This window comes from Anoplolepis gracilipes, chromosome 1, assembly GCF_047496725.1.
Source record: "Anoplolepis gracilipes chromosome 1, ASM4749672v1, whole genome shotgun sequence".
Classification (NCBI taxonomy): Eukaryota; Metazoa; Arthropoda; class Insecta; order Hymenoptera; family Formicidae; genus Anoplolepis; species Anoplolepis gracilipes.
Window position 1 is genome coordinate 8595902 of NC_132970.1, and position 22731 is coordinate 8618632.

At 37.8% G+C, this 22731-nt stretch overlaps 1 protein-coding gene and 1 long non-coding RNA gene across 2 annotated transcripts; one reads left to right on the plus strand and one right to left on the minus strand.

The window, feature by feature from the left end:
* Positions 1–382: 382 nt before the first annotated feature.
* LOC140669472 (uncharacterized) lies at positions 383–931 on the plus strand. Its single transcript, XM_072899348.1, has one exon. It carries the CDS (start codon positions 383–385, stop codon positions 929–931), a length of 549 nt encoding a protein of 182 aa, XP_072755449.1.
* Positions 932–19607: 18676 nt separating this feature from the next.
* On the minus strand, positions 19608–20225 carry LOC140668029 (uncharacterized). The gene is made up of 4 exons (XR_012047109.1): positions 20114–20225; positions 19856–20002; positions 19695–19754; positions 19608–19619 (listed from the first exon to the last, which is right to left on the minus strand). It is a non-coding gene; the product is annotated as an uncharacterized lncRNA (long non-coding RNA).
* Between the last annotated feature and the right edge of the window lie 2506 nt (positions 20226–22731).

Sequence of the window (22731 nt, forward strand, 5' to 3'; positions counted from 1 at the left end):
GCAGCAATGTACGCGACACGGTCTCCGCGTTACAAAAATTCATCGCATATTACAATTCGCGCAATCTCCATGGTTACGTACATATATTGAATTAAACACGCAATTCAGAACAATGGCGAAAAATGATTTTGAAAAGAATTTATACAAATTAATGAATAATGCAGTTTTCGGCAAAACGATGGAAAATGTGCGCAATCGCGTAGATATTAAACTTATAACAAAATGGGACGATAAGTACGGCGCAGAGGCAATGATCGCGAAACCAAATTTTCATAGCAGGAGCGTTTTTTCGGAAAATTTAATCGCTGTGGAATTGCGTAGACTCGAGGTGAAATTTTACAAACTAATCTATGTAGGTATGTGTATACTTGATGTATCCAAGATGTGTTTGTACGAATTTCATCACGATTACATGATTCCAATCTATAAAGAAAAATGTAAAGTCATGTACACTGACACAGATAGTCTCATATATCGCATTGAGTGCGAAGACGTGTACGAGAATATGAAGCACGACATCGGCAAGTTCGACACAAGTGACTATGCGATAGACAATGCGTACGGTATATCGCTCGTGAATAAAAAGGTACCGGGTCTAATGAAGGATGAAAACAACGGTATGATAATGACAGAATTTGTTGGGCTTAGAGCAAAAATGTATGCGCTAAAAGTAGATGGTAAAAAGAATACAAAAAAGGTAAAAGGTGTCAAGAATAGCGTCGCGAAAACGATAACATTTGACGATTATATGCAGTGTTTGAACGAAGGAATTGAAATGACGCGACAGCAATCGACTATAAGATCAAAAATGCATAAAGTATATACCATGCGGCAGAAAAAAATTACTCTAAGTCCACATGATGATAAACGGTATATAATACCTAAAAGTATCGATACGCTACCATGGGGGCATTACAGAATACCGTTGTAAAAAGAAAAAAGTGTATATATTTGAATATTATATATATTTATATATATAATATTCAAATATATACACTTTTTATATGTACGTAACCATGGAGATTGCGCGAATTGTAATATGCAATGAATTTTTGTAACGCGGAGACCGTGTCGCGTACATTGCTGCAGATTACGGTAGTGTATTACATATCATTTCTTATCGTATAAGGTTGCGAGCAACTTGTTCTTTCGCTTACCGGGTGGCTTGTCATATATATGTAAACTTTATATAATATTTGTTATATTTTTACAATACATTATTTTTATGTATCCAAGAATTCCGTGAACTATCGAATCCCAACCATTTCACAAAAACTTCATCCCCCCTCTTCTTCAAAATCTTTTCCACAAGATATATATCGGGATTAGCAACACGTTGTAGTTCGTATTCGTAAAATCCACCGGCGACGGAATTTCCGCGCGAATTTTTTAATACATATGTCACGGGATTAGTTTTCCGTATCTTAACAATTTCAAACACTTCGGTGGTCCAATCTGGTGTGTAGCCTTTTTCGAATAAAGTCTTGAATTTACTCACGCGCACCGAATCGCCTATTTTAAATTTCGCCGGCACCGCAATCTTACGTTGCTGTACACCGTATTTAAAAGTTTCTCCGCGACGGCTGGAGTAACATCGATAGGTCTCATACCAATAGTGCGATGTTTTTGCGTGTTGTACTCTTCAACGAATCTCGATAGTTCGTCGATCCACTTGTAGTTTCCATTGAGCGTAAACATTTTCCACATTTTATTCTTCAAAGTACGATTGAAGCGTTCCACGATCGAGGCTTTCATGACGGAATATGTCGAATAATGATTAATATTGTGTTTCTTCATGAGGTTTTGTACATTTGCATTGTAAAATTCTTTTCCTTGATCGGTTTGAAAACTTTTTGGGCATCTCGCATCGTCTCGAATTATCTCTGCAATCGCATCGGCCGTCTCGCTTCCACCTTTACTCTTGAGCGGTACGACCCACGCATACTTGCTCAACACATCGATAACAGTGGGTATGTAATTGTATCCCTTGTTGACTCGAGCATACAGACGCATCTCGACGATGTCGGCTTGTCACAGATCATCGTATCCCCGCACTATGACGTGTCTTCGGGGAAAATTTTTTCTCGCTGGCGCGTGCAGTTCGTTTACCAACTGCTGTCTCTCCAAACTATGTTGTTTGTTTTGTCAGTTTTTCTCGATGGTCATTTGTTGTTTGCTTTTTTATCACTCATTTGCGTTTATCATCCTTTAATAACCGTTCTTTAAGTTCGGCTTAGTTCGTTCTTTAAGTTCGTTCCTTAAATCGGCTTAAACTTTCTCCAACGCTACATCTTCCTCAATTTTACCAGTTTTTAACGCGCGATATTTTTTGCGAATTGACTCGATCGTCTGTGCAATTTTTCGCGCAATCTTTTCACGATCACTGTTATCACTCAAGTTTTTTATGTAGACGTTGCTCTGTCAATGTTTCGATAGCAACTGATCATTTTACGGTACCGCAAATTCATTAAAATCTCTTCTGTAACGTCCATTGCTCATTGAACTGTCTTTGTCAATTACTAGAAATCCATACTTGTGCTGCCAACATTTTTGACATAACGCGCTAAAATCATCGTACGACAAATCAGTATTTACATGATCGTTGTACACATGTCGCAAGTTTATACCGTCTTGTTTAAATAAAATCAATAGATTAGCATTGTCGCGTATAAGATGCTTGGGTATCTTGGCATACGTTTGACAGAGATAGAAACAATCGACGCTTGAGTGTCGACCCATTGAGAAGTACTCTCTTATCGTATCTTGCTTGTTACATGCCACGTCATCAAAGATAAAAACAGAATTTGGAAGCGCCTCTCTCGATGGAATGACATCGCTGTTATTAGAGAACGTAAAGTAACCAATTTCATCTATCGATGATAGTAAATTTTCCAAATATTGATATTTTGGTTGTTGAAGTGATTTTGAATATATGTATAAATTTTCAAAGCGTATGCCGTTTGGACTTTCTATCAAGTTTATCAACAAGTTAGTTTTACCACAATTCGAAGGGCCGCAAATGAGACCGCGTATTGTATTCGGTAACATTTTTCCATGTTTGTGTATTTCTTTTTCAGGCATTAGCCTATTGTCAAAATTTGTTACTTTAATTACCGTTGGTTGTAGCACGAATCGCATGACTTGTCTAATCAGACTTAATGATACTTTCTGAGGAGAAGGAGGGGGAGGAGAGCCTATTTTTAGATGCGCATCAAATCGAAACCGCTCAGTATCAAACATGTTTCTTTCACTGTCGGATGACTGTGATATTCTCAACGTTACCTCAAAACAGTTGCAATATATACCGAAGATTATTTTATTGAAACAGTTTGGTCGTTACGTGGAACGTCTGTGGGACAAACTTCCGGAATACATAAAGGCGGATTCGGATGTTCAGACCTATTGTCGCTGTTTCGAACATTACAATCGACCATGGCAACGAACGCACATTGACGGTCCAACGCCGATGATAAAAGATTGTTACGAATGTCAGCAAAAACCGTAAGAGGCTGTAGTCTGTTGAATTGCGCGATAAACGTACTCCCTATCGAATTACATATTCCTGGATATCAGTTTTGCGGACTGGGAATTCGTTTACAAGAACGATTGGCTAGAGGCGATCGAAGCATCAACCCATTGGACGTCGCGTGTCGTGAACACGATTTAGCTTACTCGCGAAGCAACGACCTCGGCGAACGACACGTAGCGGATCGTATACTAGCTGCGAGGGCGCGAGAACGTATTACCGCGAAAGATTCGAATTTTGGTGAAAGAGCAGCCGCCACGGCCGTTTGGACGGTCATGAAAGCAAAGACGAAAATGGGTATGGGGATGAAAAAGTCGTCGACGAAGAAAAAGATTACGAAAAAACGAATATTTCCGGTAGCGAAACGCGGGGGCGTATTACCGATTCTACCAGTGTTGGGTGCTCTCAGATCTCTGATTGGTGGAGCGGCTGGTGTAGCAAAGATGGTAAACGATGGAAAAGCTACGCAACGTCAGTTTCAAGAGATGCTACGTCACAATCGCGCCATGGAAGGTCGCGGATTGTATCTTGCGCCATACAAATACGGACGAGGAGTCTCAATGAGAAAGAAGAAAAAAAAAAAAAACGTCAAAGAGACACTAAAAATGCCAGAGGGTGCAACTATCAACGTACAACTGCTGCAACTAGCAAAACGTATGCGCATTCCGTATTTTAGAGGTGTTTTTATGCGTGACTCATTACCGATCGGCGGTATATATCGAAACGAGAGCGGCATCATAAATTTGGATAACGCTAAAGGCTCGGGTACTCACTGGGTAGCGAATGCAAAGAGAGGGAATCGCTATATATTTTGACAGTTTTGGCAATCTTCGTCCGCCGAATGAATTGATACGATATTTAAATGTGTCAAAAATAGATTATAATCCACATCCTATCAAACTTATAATCAAAGCATCTGCGGACAATTGTGCTTACAGTTTCTCCGAACGGTCGATGCACGCAAATTTAAATTTTAACACACACATTATATGTATGAAAACACATTTTTGAATAAAAATTATATATATTAAACATATATATCGCTATGTATCTTCTTCATAAAATCCTATCCTTCTTCCTATACATATATCTTCCTATATATATATATATATATATATATAAGATTGCCAAAACTGTCAAAATATATAGCGATTCCCTCTCTTTGCATACGCTACTCAGTGAGTACCCGAGCCTATATATATATATATATATATATATATATATATATATATATATAATAATAATAAGTTACATTTATATATATTTTTTAATCGAAATGCGTAGTTAATCTAAGCTATTATATTGGAAATGTGTCAAGAATACTTTTAATATCTTAATAAGTTACGTTTATATTTCTTTTACTGCAGCCTTCTCCTTTGCTCTCTCCTTTCCTTACACATCATACTCTCCTTGTCTTACGCCTATAGCGCTGCCCTTTTCCCACCATCATGCTCTCCTTGTCCTACGCCTATAGCGCCTTCCTTCTTACACCACATCGTACTCTCCTTGTCCTACGCTCTATTGTGCTTGCAGTTTCTCCGAGCAGTCGATGCACGCGAATTTAAAGACATACATTGCGCTATTTAATTTAGTATTCGTTAAACAGTTTGTTCACATGTCTATGACATTCACGCTAACTGGGAACAGCAGCGTTCTCGCGGCAAATTACTCGCTCACCGTAGCTTTAAGCGATGGTGAATACGAGCTCAGTCTAGGGGATTTTGAGAGTTATCACACGATATCGAACGTGAATTCTTCGAATAATAAATTTTACTTTGGTAAAGACGATGCGAAAATTACGATTCCCGAGTGATCGTACGAGCTGCAAGTGATACATGAATTTTTGAAAAAAACAATTTCACGAAAACGTTCGCAACACACAGTTCGTGATGGTGATAAAAAACAAACTGACGACGATGACTTTGAGGATGGAGAATGGCCGATAGTGCTCCGCGCTAATTACAATACGATGAGGAGCGAGATCAAATACGCCTACAGAATAAATTTTAGCAAGCCTAACAACATTGGATCGCTGCTAGGATTCTCGAACCGTATACTACAGCCGCGAAAATGGTACGAGTCGGACGTGCCGATTAACATTATCAACGTGAACGTGCAAAACATTTGAACGATGACTGACATTCTCCACATCGCGGATGAACCGATCTTTAACGATCGCATCGTCAAGATTGAGACTCACGTCTACAACCCATTCGCCAACACAACGTTCGGACATAGTGACGAGATAAGAATACCCATACAACAACAGGATCTGTATACATTGCCATACAAGAGTTTCTTATACATCGAGGAAGAATTGAAGATAAACAATCCAACTGCCGGATCTAATGTGGCACTGTAAAATAATTGCGTCGCATTCATGTTTGATGAGATTCGATACGAATTTAATGGCGTGGAGATTGATCGCAACAGAAACGTGGGAATAACAAGTATGCTCAAAAACTATGTGACAATATCATCTGATTGAAGCGTGATTATGAGAAATGCTGGCTGGATTGATCCAACTACTGTGAATGAGCACTTTAATTTTTGCGTACCGCTCTACATGTTATTGGGATTTTGCGAGGATTACAGACGCATAGTAATTAACGCTCGTCACGAGTTGATCTTAATACAGTCGCGCAATGACAATTGTCTGGTTGGAGCTTCGACGGTGGAGCCTGTGATCAACATATTCAAGATACAATGGCGAATGCAACGATACATGTGCTGTTGAATAAAATTAAGAAGCTGTCTATGCTGCGTGCTCTGGAAAGCGGACGCTACCTCAGCATGGGTTTTCGCTCGTAGGATCTGTACGAGTTTCCGCTGTTGTAGCGTACAACCAAGCATTCGTGGGCCATTAAGACCGCGACTCAGCTGGAGAAACCACGATATGTTATTTTTGCTCTGCAGACAGGCCGGAAAAATATTTGCTCGAGGATATGAGTAAATTCGACGACTGCAAATTAACGAACGTGAAGCTTTATCTGAACTCGGAATGTTATCCGTACGACGACGTGAATCTGATTTCGATAAAAACAGATGGTCGATTCTATACGACACGTACGCGCGTTTCTGCAAAAACTATTACGGATACGAGTACTTCGAACCGAGTCTCACTGTCTCTACTGTCTCACTGTTTCTACTTTACGGTCCGTTTGTAATCATCGATTGTTCTCGACAAAACGAATCGATGAAAAATGCTACCGTAGACGTAAGAATAGAATTTGATTGTAAGGAAAATGTGCCGGCAAACACTACCGCTTATTGTCTCATTTTGCATGATCGCGTTGTCGAATACAATCCTCTAACAAACGTAGTAAAATTACATGAATCAGCACGAGCAGGAACGCTCGTCTTATCAACTGTTATAGCCCCAGAAAAGGCTACAGATTTAATGAATATATATATATATATATATATATATATATATATATATATACATATAATTATATTGATGCAGGAATGTATCGCGAGCGAAGCGATAATCGCGCGAGCCGCTGACGCAGCGAGCCACGCGCGCCCGAGACCGAGCGCGAACACGAAACCGGAAAGGTGTCGCCGAATTGCTAAAAGTACAAGCGAGGAAATTCGACTTTGAACTTCCTCGCCTGCACTAAAACGCGAATTCAGCAACATAACCATATTTGGTCATGTTGCTAAGGGACCCTCTCCGAAAAACCATGCAGTTCGGAGGGAAGCTCAGCACCCGCCGCGATGAAGCGACGGGCAGTCGTTGATCAGATCCTAACGAGGAATAATCGTCACGGACAGTTATTAAATAGAACGAGATACACGAATAACTAAGAGATATACGCGCGCCTGAGATAAGCCGACGCGTATCAGACTACCTGTACGACAGAGTATACGAGAGATACCGCTCTCTCCCTTTAACCGATAATACACACGAGTGTAAATACGTACGCTGGGAGCAGTGACAAAATACCAAACCATTGATTTCTTTTAAACTGTTATTTATTATAATAAAACAAAGAAAGTAAGCAATTAAAAATATTAAAATAAAAAGAAGCCACTGCCCGCCGTATCCCCGGCCTTCCCTGAACGGATCCCGAAAAATCCTGTGCCCCCCTCCTGGAGGCACAACACAACCAACCAACGTTCAAATCTTCTGTAAATGGAAATTGGAGAATCGCATACTGGATCATATAACATAAAAACTAGCGATACTCGATGATTAACGTCAGTCATTCGTTGTCGTAGTTCTCGCCAATATCTTTTCATTATGGTTGTGCCAATGTTTGTGGATCTTCAAGGATTTATTATCGATAAAAAATTTATCGTGAAAGAAATTGCGATTCTGACTAAAGGATCTGTACTGTCTCATTATATTTTTACGAGTCTTACACCATTCCATTTGCTCACGAGGTCTGAGAGATTTCAGGTTGCATGGTTGGTTGGAAAACATCACAATCTGCAATGGGAAGATGGAAACGTTCCATACTACATGGCTAAACGTTTAATCACTGAGGCTGTGACGTTGAAAGATGCATCTTCTTGAATGTATGTCAAAGGACATGAATAACGAGAATAGTTGGCAAATTTACTGGAAGACGATGCGAGAATCGGTCTTATTATCGAGACATTGGATAACGACTATGATGACGTTTCTGCTTTAGATAAATTAGATGCTACTCTGCGTTGCGATAGACATGTACGAAATTGCGCTTTACAAAATGTATTTAAAATATTTAATTGGTGGTCGAATCATCATCATGAAGGTTCAAACAACCCATATTTACATTAAAAACTATAGTTTAAGTATTATTTTCTATATTCTGTAATTGTATTTTTTTAATTTTAAATAAATTTAGAATTTTTATGCATTTATATTTCTTTTTCTGTCACCTTCTTTCCTTACCATCATGCTTTCTTCTTTCCTTACACATCATACTCTCCTTGTCCTACGTCTATAGCGCTGTCCTTTTCTCACCATGCGCGCTCTCCTTCCTCTCTATTCTTTCTCTCACCATGCGTGCTCTCCTTCCTCTCTATTCTTTCTCTTGCACCCATATCTATGGGGCGGGGGTACCAACCCCCCCCTGATTGAGGGGGTGAATGGGTAGGGGGTGGACCTAATGTCACCCCCCCCAGATTCTTGGGTACCCCACCCCGAGGTTACCTCGCCCCGCTTACCTCACCCCTCCTCCAATCCCAGTATTAGAACTCTTATTATATCTACTATATATATTACGTATGTTTGTTTTATTTTATCAGAAAAAGAAGAAGGAAGAAAGAAAAGAACAGATATTCTATTATTTATTCGCGACAAGAGTTTTTTTTACTGTGGATGAGGAATCAGCACAAACCTTCCTCCTTTATCCAGGCTTGGGACTGGCAGTGGTCCTAGATAAACTATTCCCACTGGCGGAGTTACGGACACACGCATAAATTTATTTATTAGACATAACTAAACGTAAATCGAAAAATATTAAAATAGAAATTTACTGCGTATAAATACATTTATTAAATATTTATAACTTTATGTTATTATAGAAATTTGTCATAATATATTAAATACATATTCTCTCTTACGTCGTAACTATTTAATTATTCATATATATTACGTATGTTTGTTTTTTTCTATCAGAAAAAGAAAAAGAAAGAGAGAAAAGAACAGATATTCTATCACTTAATTATATCAATAAAAATTAATTTATTAAATACAATTATTAATATTTTAATATTTGTTTATTATAAAAAAAGTTTTTTATTAGATGTACCTGTTTTTATTATAGCTTATTCTATTTAATTTATTCGATTAAAATATGAATTTTTGTTAATAAAATATTTTACATAAATATTTTAAATAAATATTTTACATAAATATCGGCAATGTACTTGACGAGCAGTAATATATCTTAAAATGCCCGAAAATTCGCTTTTGAGTTATTAGTAGAACATATTTCGCAAAGAAGGTATCGCTCTTCCCGCGGATTATAGGGATATGCTGCGGTCACGGGAAACGCTGCGGTCACGCGCGCATGCGTTTTAGTAACTTACATAAAATTTTAAATAAATCCTTTTTAATTTTAATATGTAAATTTTTTTATGTTGCAATGCAAGTTGCAAACCCATGTGTATATGCATTGCAAAGAGGCTTCGCCTCGTCCCCATAAAAAAATTTAACAAAACTTGAGAACGTAGAAACTACCAAGGCTGACAGTACTGTGTGGAAGTTTCAATGTAAAATTTTAATTCAACCTATGTCCGAATTCTTACACTATATTTATAATTTTTTATTCATAATCTTACAAAATAAATACTGAATGCATCGATGCACGATTCATTGAGCCATTTTCCTAGCAGCGCTTCAAATAGCAATTTGCTTAAAAAAATAGCATTTTAGTAGTTTCTACGCTCTCAAGTTTCGTCATTTTTTTATGGGGACGGGGCGAAGCCCCGGGGTTTCGCTCCGTCCCCCTATGCACTCCTATCTAAGCATGTACTTTGCAATGCATATACAATTCCACATGGGTTTGCAACATACATAACTACATTATTAAAAAGGATTTACATATTAAAATTTCGTGCAGTGCTGTTAAGTTACTAAAACGCATGCGCGCGTGACCGCAGCGCATGCTCATATCGCTAGATTCAGTCAGTATGACAGATTTCCTAACCGTGAAATCTGTCATTTTTAACAATTAATATCTCGGTTCGCGGGACAGAGCGACGATTATCTCTGCCAGATTCGTTCGTATCGAGTCAAAACGCGTCGAATAAGCCTATTTTGATCAAAATCTGAGGTGAGGCAGTTCTTCTGGATAATTACCCAATATTCTAATTTTGCCAATAACATCTTGATTTTTTTTGTAATTCTTTTTCTTTTATTAAACGCTATTTTTACATTCTACATTTTATAAATTAAAATTTATTTTATATGAAAAAAAAATTTTTTTTCAATAATTTAGAGTATTATTATTGTTCTACAAATACAATAATAAACTTTTAGATATCGATAGATTCAATTAAATGAAATAAAGATCAAATATATATATACATACAGGGTGTCCGGTAATAACCGCTCATATACAGGTAGAGCAAGTCAAACTGAGTAGAAAAGTCCTCTACCATTTTTCGATTTTCGAAATAATTATCGAGAAATTAATTAAAAAAGATCGGCGAATCCGCGCGAGTAAAGCGCGCGCGGCGAGAAGGCCGTCCCACCGTTACGCGGTTACTAGGCACGCTACTCATACGCATCCATTTCCAATCGTAGACCGCTCCTCCTATTATTCAATGAGCGCCTAGTAACCGCGTAGCAGTAGGATGGGCTTTCTCGCCGCGCGCTTGTAATCGCCCAGATTTGTCAATCTTTGTTAATTAATTTCTCGATAATTATTTCGAAAATCGAAAAATGGTAGAGAACTTTTCTACTCAGTTTGACCTGCTCTACCTGTATGAGCGTTGAAGCGGTTATTACCAAACACTCTGTATATAATATATGAATACATATTTATAATATAATTTTATTTTATTTAATTACTGTAATTCTATTCATCAGTCATTAGACTCATTTAATTCATCTATTTGTCGCTTTGAATTTATAATTTTAAGAGCAGGACGTTTGATATATTAATTTCGGGAAAAGAAACTTTATTAATTAATGTTAATTAATACCGATTATGCAATTGACATAGTTGTACGCGATTAGTAATATTTAATTCTAAACTTTGTAATATTTTACTTTAGAATATACTCATATTTTTTGTGCGATCGATATCAATATCAAAAGCGCGACTGACAAATTTTGAGAATAAAAGGTTAATATTTAATAATTATAACTGTTATTAATATTAAGGGTTACTTCATCATCGAAATTGAATTTTTATTGAATCATGTTAATTCAATAAATTTCGTATTATTGTGTATGTTTGTTCAATTTCGCGCAACTTACAATAGATTATTTTATTATAGATTTACAATAAATATAGAATATGTATATATAGGTACAAAAGATTTTTATATAACAGATGTACAAGAGGTATAAATATTATACATATATTATATAATCTACCTTTAATGTACTTTATACAATTAAGTACTTTTTTACATTTTTATAATTAAATTTTTAATTTTCATTTTCTAATCATTTTTTTACAATTTTTTTCTCAATTTTTTATATTAATTCAATTTATTTAATTTTACAGTAATTTCTTTTTTTAAAAATTAATTTGATTTTATATTAAAATTTAATTTAAATTAATTTTAAATTTTATTTAATTTTATTATAATTTTACTTATAAAATTTTATGTTATTATAATTTAATTTTTAATTTTATTTAATTTTATTATAATTTTGTTTTTTTTACTTTATTTTATTTTTTTATTTCTTGTTGATTATGCAAGCAAAAACTTGATAAAACCAAATTTGAGAAGTCTTAATCAGGAATTCGCGATAACGCGAGATTTGATAATTCACGATTACATATACCTTTTACGCTCGTAACGCGTTCTTGCGAGCGCGGATAGCGGGCAGCCAGGATCACAGGGTTGGCTTCGAGACAAGAGCGGTAGTTCGTGTGTTAAATTAATTTATTATAAATGCCTATGATATACTACAAGTGTCGTGTGTGTTGGTGTGTGTGAACGTGTGTGAGCCCGGTGTGAGCGTACGGTTGTCGCTTTACAGAGTAGTCGGGTGCGTGTGCGTGTGGGTGTTGTGTGTATCGCTGATCGTGGTTCATTAACGGAGCGGGCTATCGGTGTCGCAGGGTTGTGCGACTTTGGTAGGCGCGACACCTCGACCGATCGATCTATGTCGGCGCGTATCGATTCGGGTATGGATCCGCGGGTGCATCGCGGTTGGCAGTTTCTTGCTGGGTGCGGTTTCGTCGGTTCGTTCGAGTGGCCGACAAGATGGCCGGGAGCGGAAAGGACTTAGTCATTGCTCGAGACTCGTAGAGTGCTTGGATATGATTAAAAATGGGTGCTCTGCCCATTGTCCGGCTGGTGTTCGCCGGATAACAGCTTCCGGCGGGTGTTGGTCGGGTAACGAGGGCACGGAGTGGTTTCGTTACGCGCATTATGGTCACAGACTTCTATACTATAACTAGACCGCTAACTTCCTTATATATTAGACCTAAAAAGTGACCCCGAAAAATATGTACAACATTAGTATGATAGAGAAAAGGAGGGGATAGATATGTAATATGGCTACTATAGAAAACTCGTATGTGAGTGACATTGCTTTAAATTCAACCAATCAGCGTGACTATCATCCTACTAATGATGACGTATACACATAAGTTTTGTACATACTTTTCGGGGTTATGTATTTTGCCGGAGTTAGCAGTCTAGTTATATATAGAAGTTTGTGATTATGGCCAGTATTTGACCACGTACTTTCCTAGCCAGTTGGACCTACCTTTGTTGCTCCTGGCCATATTCATTCTGACTCGATTTTTAGCCAGAGATCAAAGAAGAAAAATAATTCTTTCCTATTGCCGGTTAATTATTATCACTGGCAAATAAGACGACATATATTTGTTTAGGATCGTACGATATTATATAATCGTTTTCTAGACGCATTGTACGTCATTCAGTCGTTTAAAGTTGCAAAAGATAATATAATCATGTATATACCGAAAAAATTATATTCTCAAAATATAGACTTTTATAAACTCTCCTTATAGATATATTCTTAATAAACGAGAATACTTTTCTCTTTACATAATACTTTTTTGACATATCTTATATATATAAATTAAGTAAAACTATGTATACAGGATGTCTCCGAATTGGCGGATCAACTCTCGTGGGTAGATAGAGCGTGTTAAATTGAAGAAAAAAATCTTATATTATTTTGCTAAATTCGCAATAATTAATGAAATATAAATTAATAAAGATCGGCCAATCCGTGCCAGTATAAGCGCGCGGCGCGAAGAAACCTCCCAGTTGTTACTTGATACTAGGCGCGCGGTAAGACATAAACGCAGAGCGCACTGTATGTGTCTCTTTCAGTACGCCCTTTGTATGTTTTTTGTACGTCCTTTGCAGAGCGCTCCGCCTACTGTCTCGCCGCGCGTCTAGTATTAAGTAACAAGTAGGAGGCTTCTTCGCGCCGCGCGCTTATCCTGGCACGTATTGGACGATTTTTATTAATTTATATCTCATTAATTATTGTGAATTTAGCAAAATAATATAAGATTTTTCTCTTTAGTTTAATACGTTTTATCTACTCACGAGAGTTGATCCGTCAATTCGGGGATACCCTGTATATATACAGGGTGCCGCATTTTAAATAACGACTTCAAATATCTCCCGAATAATACGTTTTACAGAAAAATATTTCAGACAAAAGTATGGTTTCGAGGGGGCCATAAGATGGTACCATTGGTTTGACCTTGAAAAGTCATTTGAAGGTCACTTCAAGTTTTTTAAATGGAACACCCTACATATTTTTACATATTCTTGTAGCTCATCTCGAGAGCTTTCCAAAACACTTATGACAAAGTATTTTTCATTAAGTATTTTTTAAGTTATAAGGCTTCAAAGTTGCAGTATTTTGACATAAAATACAAGATATCTCATAAAATAATCATTTTTTGATTATCTTACTCTAGTACTTTTATGCACAGAATAACAAGACGAATCAATTGGTATAATTAAAACACATAATTATGTTAAAGTAAAAATCTGAATTTGCAACTAAGTTACACATTTTTACTTTAACATAATTGTGTTTTCTTTACACCAATTGATTCGTCTCATTATTCTGTGCATAAAAGTATTAGAGCAAGATAATTAAAAAATGAATATTTTACGAGATATCTTGTATTTTATGTCAAAATACTGCAACTTTGAAGCCTTATAACTCAAAAAATATTTAATGAAAAATACTTTGTCATAAGTGTTTTAGAAAGCTCTCGAGATGAGCTACAAGAATATGCAAAAATATATAAGGTGTTCCATTTAAAAAACTTGAAGTGACCTTCAAATGACTTTTCAAGATCAAACCAATGGTACCATCTTATGGCCTCCTCGAAACCATACAACTTTTGTCTGAAACATTTTTCTGTAAAACGTATTATTTGGGAGATATTTGAGGTCGTTATTTAAAAAAATGGGACACCCTGTATATACAGGGTGTCCGGTAATAATCGCTCCACCTCCCTAGGGCAGATGGAGCAGGTCAAACTGAACATAAAAGTCCTTTACCATTTTGCGATCTTCATAATAATTATCGAGAAATTAATTAACAAAGATTAACAAATCCGGGCGAGTACAAGCGGGCGGCGAGAAGGCCCATCCTACTGTTACGCGGTTACTAGGCGCTCATTGAATGATAGGAGGAGCGATCTACGACTGGCAATGGATGTGTATGAGTAGCGTGCCTAGTAACCGCGTAGCAATGGGATGGGCCTTCTCGCCGCGCGCTTATACTCGCGCGGATTTGTCAATCTTTGTTAATTAATTTCTCGATAATTATTACGAAGATCCCAAAATGGTAAAGAACTTTTATGTTCAGTTTGACCTGTTCTATCTATCCTAGAGAGGTGGGGCGATTATTATTGGACAGCCTGATATATATATATATATATATATATATATACAGGGTGTCCCATAACTCGCGGACCACCCGCCAGGTGTAGGTAAAGTAGGTTAAACTGAGTAAAAAAGTTATGTACCATTTCGCAATTTTCGCAATAGTTAATGAGATATTAATTATAAGAGATCAGCTAATCGGCGCCCGACAGGAGCGCGCGGTACGAAGAAACCTCCCACTATACATATAAATTGAAAGAAAAGGAAAAATATTTTAGGAATAAGAATATGTAATATTTATTCTAATTTTATGCAAGACACGTATATAAAATGTATATAATGAATGAAATATACATAAAATGTTTCAATTATATATATATGTATATATGAGTTTTTTTAGAGAGGAATCGGTTATTGACTACGTTATTGGAGATGAGAGGATGAGGGAGGAGGTGAGAAGGTTGGTAGTGGAAAAGAAAGTAGACTCCGACCATCAGCCAATAGTGGTGTGGATAGAAAAGGGAAGAAAGATAGAGGAAAGAAGAAAGGAAGACAGGAGAAAGAGAGAAGGTAGAGGAGTATGGACAGAAGAGGGGACGAAGGAGTTTAGGAGAATATTTCGAGAAAAAGGAGGGTAGGGGAAAGGGGTGCAGGAAAGTTGGGAGGAATTGAAAGAAAGGGTAGAAGAGGCATTGGAGAAAATGGGAAAAGAGAAACAGAAAGGAGGTTAGTGGGATGAGGAATGTAGAAAAGGAAAGAGAAGGGTATGGAAGGAGCTGAGGAGATGGAGAAAAGAGGAGGGGGATGGAGGGAGGTATAGAGAGGAAAAGAAGAAGTATGCAGTGTTATGTGAGGAAAAGAAAAGGGAAGAGAGAGAAAGGTGGATGAAGGAGATAGAGGAGGTGAGATCGGAGGGACAGGTTTGGAAAATATTAAATAGAGAAAGAAAAAGAAGAGTGAGGGTGAATGAGAGCATAGAGATAGGAGAGTGGGACAGGTACTTCAGAGAGTTACTAGGAGGTGTGGAATGGAGGGTAGTGAGAGGGATAGGGGGAAGGGGAGAAAAGGGGGTGGAGGAAGAAATGAATAGGGAGGAAGTAAGGAGGATGATTAAAAGACTGAAGGATGGGAAGGCGACAGGGGGAGATGGGATACCAAATGAGGTATGGAGATACGGAGGGGAGGAAATAGAAGAATGGATATTCGAGATATGTAGGAGAGTATGGAGGGGGGAGGGATGGCCGGGAGAGTGGAGGGAAGAGTAGTAATTCCGATAGTGAAGAAAGGAGAGCGGGAAAGGGTGGAAGAGTATAGGGGAATAACGTTAACGCAGACGACGTATAAGATATATGTAGCGGTGTTGGCGGAGAGGTTGAGAGGGGAGATGGAGGACAGGAATATGTTGCCGCCGAGTCAAACAGGGTTTAGAAGAGGGATGGGGACGGTGGACAATATTTATGTATTGAATTATTTAATAAATAGACAGATAGGGCAGGTGGGTGATTTGGTGATATTGTTTGTAGATATGAAGGCAGCTTTTGATTCGGTAGACAGAGGAGTATTAGTGGATATGATGAGAAGAAGGGGAGTAACGGAGGGTTTAATAGAGAGGTGTGAAGAAGTATTGAGAGAAACTATAAGCAAGGTAAGGGTGGGAGACAAAGAAGGGGATAGATTTTGGACGATTAGGGAAGTAAGGCAAGGATATCCAATAAGTCCGTTGCTGTTTACGATACTGTTGGCGGACTTAGATGAGGAGTTAGGAAAGAAGAGATGAGGTTGGGAAAGAGGAGGGTGTGTACGTTGGCTTATGTGGATGACATTGCGTTGCTGGCAGAGAGTGAAGAAAAAATGAAAGGAATGATGAAGAAGTTGGAAAAATATCTGGATAGGAAGGGTTTGGTATTAAACATGGGGAAGACAAAGGTTATGAGGTGTAGGAAGGGAGGAGGAAAGTGAAGAAAAGTGGAATGGAAGTAGAAGGGGAGGGAGATAGAAGAGATGAGGGAGTTTAGCTATCTAGGATATGTAATAAAGGGTAATGGGAAGCAGGATAGACAGGTGAGGGAGAGAGTGAAGAAGGGGGCAGCAATATTAGGGTAAGTTTGGAGGCTGGGGAAAAGGAAATTTGAGAAAGACTGGAGTAAGAGGTTATGGTTATTTGATAAGTTGGTATGGCCGGTGGTGAGTTACGGGATTGAGATTTGGAGGTGGAGAGAAAGGAAGGAAATAGAAAGAATACAAGATAGGTACTTGAGGTGGATGGTAGGGGAAGGAGTGTACCGAGATACATGATAAGAGAGAAGTTTCAGAGGGATATGTTGAGAGGGCAGGGATGAGAGCGTGGAAGTACGAGAGAAGGGTAGAAGAAGGGAAGGAAGGTTCTGGCAGGAGAATGTCCGAGGGAGATGAGGCAGAGGGCTAGGAAGGGAAAAACGGGGAATGGATGGGAGGAAGAGAGAAAAGAATTTTGGGAAGGAAAGGGATGGAGATTGGAGGAGTTAGAAGGTTTAAGAGACGAGGGAGGAGTAAGAGGGGAGGACATATGTGAGAGGGAAAAGAAGATGCAAAGAGAAGAAAACTGGGATAGAATTAGGGAGTCAAAATTCAATAAATGGTATAGGGTGGTGAAGGGGGGAGGTGTACCGGAGAATTTAAAGAAAGATTGGAGGGAAAATAGGTGGAGGAGGGTGGCAAGATTTAGGCTGGGAAATGAAATGATGGGGGGCAGATATTGGGAGGATGAGTTGGGGTGTAAATGTAGAGTATGTGGATGGGGAAAGGAGACATGGGAGCATGTTTGGGAGGAATGTGGAGGATGGGGGGACGAGAGGGGATGGGAGGAGGCAGTAAAGGAGGTGTTGGGGGAGGAGGGGCAGGGGGAGGAGTGATTGAGGGAATTGGAGATCAGGGAGGGGAAGGGAGGAAGGAATAAGAGAGAGGAGTGAATGAGATTAGGAGATTATAAACGGAAACGGAAACCCATTAGGAAAGGTAGAAAGAGCGTGTGTGTGTGTGTGTGTGTGTGTGTGTGTGTGTGTGTGTGTGTGTGTGTGTATAGGCAGGGTTAGGAGATAAGGCTTAGGTTTAAGTAGATATAAGACGTATAGGAATTAAGTAGGTTAAGTTAAGTTAAGTTAAGTTCGGTGGTGTCTGGCGTCAAGAGCAGACGTATCGGAAATCGCTCCACCAAGAACCAAAAGAAAAGATGGTATAAAGTGCTTTTCGGTGATCGAATTATGCTCTAGAGTGTTTCTGCTGTCAAAATAATATACTTTTTGCGGAAGTGTACCTCATTAATCAGTGTTAATTAACGAAAAACTGCCGCGGGCCGGTGACGTGACGTCACGGACACGCTGGCTGTGATTAAGAGAACAGCAGTCTTATTTCTGGCTTTCAGCCTGAAAAAACTACTCTAGGTGAAGTTGTAAAGCTACAAAAACTGAAGTGGTGCGGTCTAGTGCGCGTAAAGTTTCTCCTTTGTGTGTTTTTCAACGTAAAAGGTGACGGTCGCGTACGTGAAAGACGGGTGACGTCACGTCCACGTCACCTTACTTAATAGCTTGTGCCGTTATTTTAATAATAATATGGCTAAATTCGGTCTTTGGTGAGAGGATACGTGTCAAGACTTGGTGACAGTGTGTGTTTTGCCTCTGGAAACATTCATATGCCGCTAAATCTGGCTTAAAAAGGAAGTGAGAGTGTCGTGATGACGTCAGGGTGTGACGTGTCTGTACATCCACGGTAACAGCGCCTTTAGCATTACGACAATGAATGATTCTAGACGATTTATTGAAAAAGACGATTTGTTAATCTTTATTAAATAAAGAACATTAAAAACTGGCGACAGTGGTGAGTGCATGAAGTGACACTCACACATGAATAAGTGTAGAAGAATGTTACAGGGTAGCATGTTATTATTATGTACGAAATGCACGAAGTGCTAACTAGTTAGTGAGTGTACAATCTAACAATATTAATAACTAGCAGGAATTGACTTATGAGTTAAATTTATTAAACATCTATATTCGCAATTACATTCATGCGAATCACAAGTGCAAATAGTACAGATGGAACAGAAGTGTGTGAAATACAATTGGTAGGTAGAGGTGCTCTGAAAATTACATGTGGTGGTTGGTAGTAAGAAGGTAACACGCCACATAATGGTAACATGGACAGAGAGCACACAACATTTAACACGGATATGTTCACAAAAATGGATGGTGGTGACAGACGACAAATGTTACATAATGATAATGTTAATAAACAAAGTATTTTTAAGGACATAAAACAGTAGGCAACTAGACACAGAGTGAAATAACGGATAGATGTTTGATTGGATGACACTTTTTACCAATTAAGGATCTAGGAACTATTAGGATGTTAGATGAATAACGGTGTGATAGTGATTGACGTGAGACCGTTGTGCAATGATCTCTTATAATTCCATTATTTTAGCAAAACGGAATGAACGAAATAAAACAGATTATAATATTTTATTTACAATAGAACTTAATATTAGTTGAAGTGTTCTTCTGGAAGCGAACGTTGTTTTTCTTTTTTACTCTGTGGCGACAGTAACCTAGAAAATAAAAACCAGTGTCTAGGTTATAAAACTTGTCAACTCTGATGTGCATTATAGTATAATATCGCATACCTCTTGATGAAATTGGTGCTGTTAAATTAGCGCACCTCCTTCGGTTGAAGCTGATTGTATCTTGTAAGAGAAAAAGTGGATGTAATAGAGGTTTATATTACAGATCGGCGTAAAACGTCCGACTGTGAATGACAGCGCGACCGTGATCGTCTGAAACTTACCATTTGGAGGATCGTACGCGCCCGGTCTCTTCTTTGGAAGCCGCATGAAGATCCGGTAGATGTGCGGAGATTGTCTCGACGGACGTATGTTCGGCTCATCGTGGTGGTGTCCCTCGTAGCATCCTTCTCCTCTGCCGACTTCGAGAACTGGAAAATAAAAAACATTTTAAGACATGCGATATGAATAGACGTTAATTAGTTACTAATTAATAATAAACCTTATCAAATAGGATAATATTATAGACTTAGTGTGAATACTTTTGAAATCGTATTATTCGTCTCCGCTGCTGGATGAACAAATAGCTCGCAGTCGTCGAGAGGATGTATACGTACATTTGTATAAAAGGCCAATAGTTATCTGAAACAAGCATTTTAGTCATTAGTATTAGTTATAAAGAGCTAAAAGCCGATAATCAAGCAATACATATCGTTAAAGTATGTGTAGTCTTGTAATGACAGATGTGAGGTTAGAAATCTTCAAAGAACTGACGGAAACCCGATCCTGAGGTATAAATTGAAACAAAATGGCTATAAAATCTGTAAATAGTGAAAATATAGTGGTATTACCTTTGTATCGTGGAATACTTACTTGATTTCGTCGACGAATCGAATTTCTCCGGTGCTGGTTCTGCTGGGATACCTGAAAACAGTGAAATAACGTTAAACTAATATAGGAAACTGTATCATAGACGTATTACTTATTCATTTAACAATAATACATAAGAATATTTTATACAAAGTAGAATATTAAATATCAGATAAACAATATCTAGGAATCACGTATCTCCGAGGTTATGATGCTGAAGACGAGAAGTGACAGATGAAACGGACCATTGCTCACTAAACAAGATGTCCGCATGTCATCGCATCGCTGAAAACATAATTAGCATAATTAGCAAATACTGTAATACAGGGATGAAAATATAAAAATATATCCTCAGATAGGCAACAATACTTATCTATAAGCTGTTAGTAATATGAAAGGCATCTGCAGATTGTATATGTGGATTCTTCAGATGCGATGTGTGTAGCTAACCTGTGGAACATATTATAGAATAGAAAACAATAGAGAAATATAATAAAATAAGTGGCGTTAAAAACCTGGTGCTGTTGATGAGCTTATGGTCTCTCCGGCACTAGGTACAAAAAGGCGACAATGAGTGTTGATAGTGCTGAAAAATAGAATTCATAAAGAAAACAATTAGAACTATAATTAGTATTAGCAAGATATAGACGAATAATAAAATAGTAATATTTACTGTAATTACATAGTTGAGGCGAACATGCAGCTGCTGTTGATGGTGCAATAGCGTCGTCAATGCACCCTCCTGGTGCATTTGATATGTACGCAGTGTCACAGTGACTGATTGTTATAAATTATTTGCTAGAAACATAGTGTAATCATGAAATACTAGCACAGCAACTTGTTATGTTAGTTATATACATTATAACACGTTGGTCGCGCACTTACTGTAAATAGACGTTTGTGGTTACTGGGCGTGACCGAGGGTACGGGGGAGCGTACTGGTTGATCTTTCGCAACGGAGGAAATATGGTATGCACTGTAGGACTTATCACGAATATCGAAGGAACTCGCATTGACACGTGCAAACTTCGTGATAATAATGGCCGCATTCAGCGCACAAAACAGTTGTGACATCGCTCTATTTTTCAGCGTTTAATTTCGCTGAATGTTTTGTTGAGTGAGCGCTCAATACTACATCTGATAGGACATATAAAAGTTTAGTGACAGATATGCATGAAAATATATTTTTACAATTTGTGGCTGATGATAGGCTAAATATGAATATTGTACGACATATTGTTGATAATCTCATCCAACCTAATGATGAGAATTGCATACGCCCTAGACAACATCGAGCTGCAAAAGCGCGAAATGCAGAATATTTTGAATTGACGGTTCCGACATATACAGACGATCAATTCAAGAAGCATTTTCGAATGACTCGATTAACTTTTGAGGTATATACAAAATTCTTAATAAATTTATAATTTACTGTGAAATATATACATATGTAATTTTATATGAAAAAAAATTCATCATTAACAGATATTTATCTGTAACAGGTATTGTTGAATGTAGTTGGAAATCATATGCAAGGCGATAAGTCAAATGCCAATATCTCCATGGATAAAAAAATATTATTTACTATCTAGTTACTAAGTAAGCCAGAGTCTTTCCTGGCAGTTGGAGATCGGTTTGATATACCAACAAGCACAGGACATGGTATATTCAAATCAATAATATGTGCTTTGGCAGAATTAATGCCACAATATGTTCAATGGCCAGACGCTGCACGTCAAGCTATTTCATCGCAGGTGAGAATTTCAATGTGTGTTTTATAAGTTTAATTTTTTTACGTATTCTATAATCTTTATATACATATTACAGGTTTTTGCAGAACGTTCACGCGGCATTCAAAATGTTGTGGGAGCAATTGATGGCTGCCATATACCAATAAAGCAGCCAATTCAAAATGCAAATGATTATTTTAATAGAAAACAATTTCATTCCATAATATTACAAGGTAAGGTATTATTTGAAAATTTTGTGCAATCCACTAAAAGACATCATTAAATTGAAAATAAAATTTCTTCCAGGGGTTTGTGATCATTCTGCGCGATTCATAGATGTGTTCATAGGTATGCCAGGGCGCATGCACGATGCACGTGTGTTTAGAAACAGTAGACTTTTTCAAATGTTGTCAGATCAAGAGAATCCACTTCTTCGAGAAGAATATTTAATCGGAGACTGCGCATATCCATTAATGTTAAATTTAATGACTCCATTTCGAGATAATGGACATCTTCCTGTAGCTCATGTTCGTTACAACAACAGACTCAGTTCCATTCGC

Excerpts from the sequence above, each read along its gene's own strand:
- LOC140669472 (XM_072899348.1), top strand. The coding sequence starts at position 383 with ATGTGTTTGTACGAATTTCATCACGATTACATGATTCCAATCTATAAA.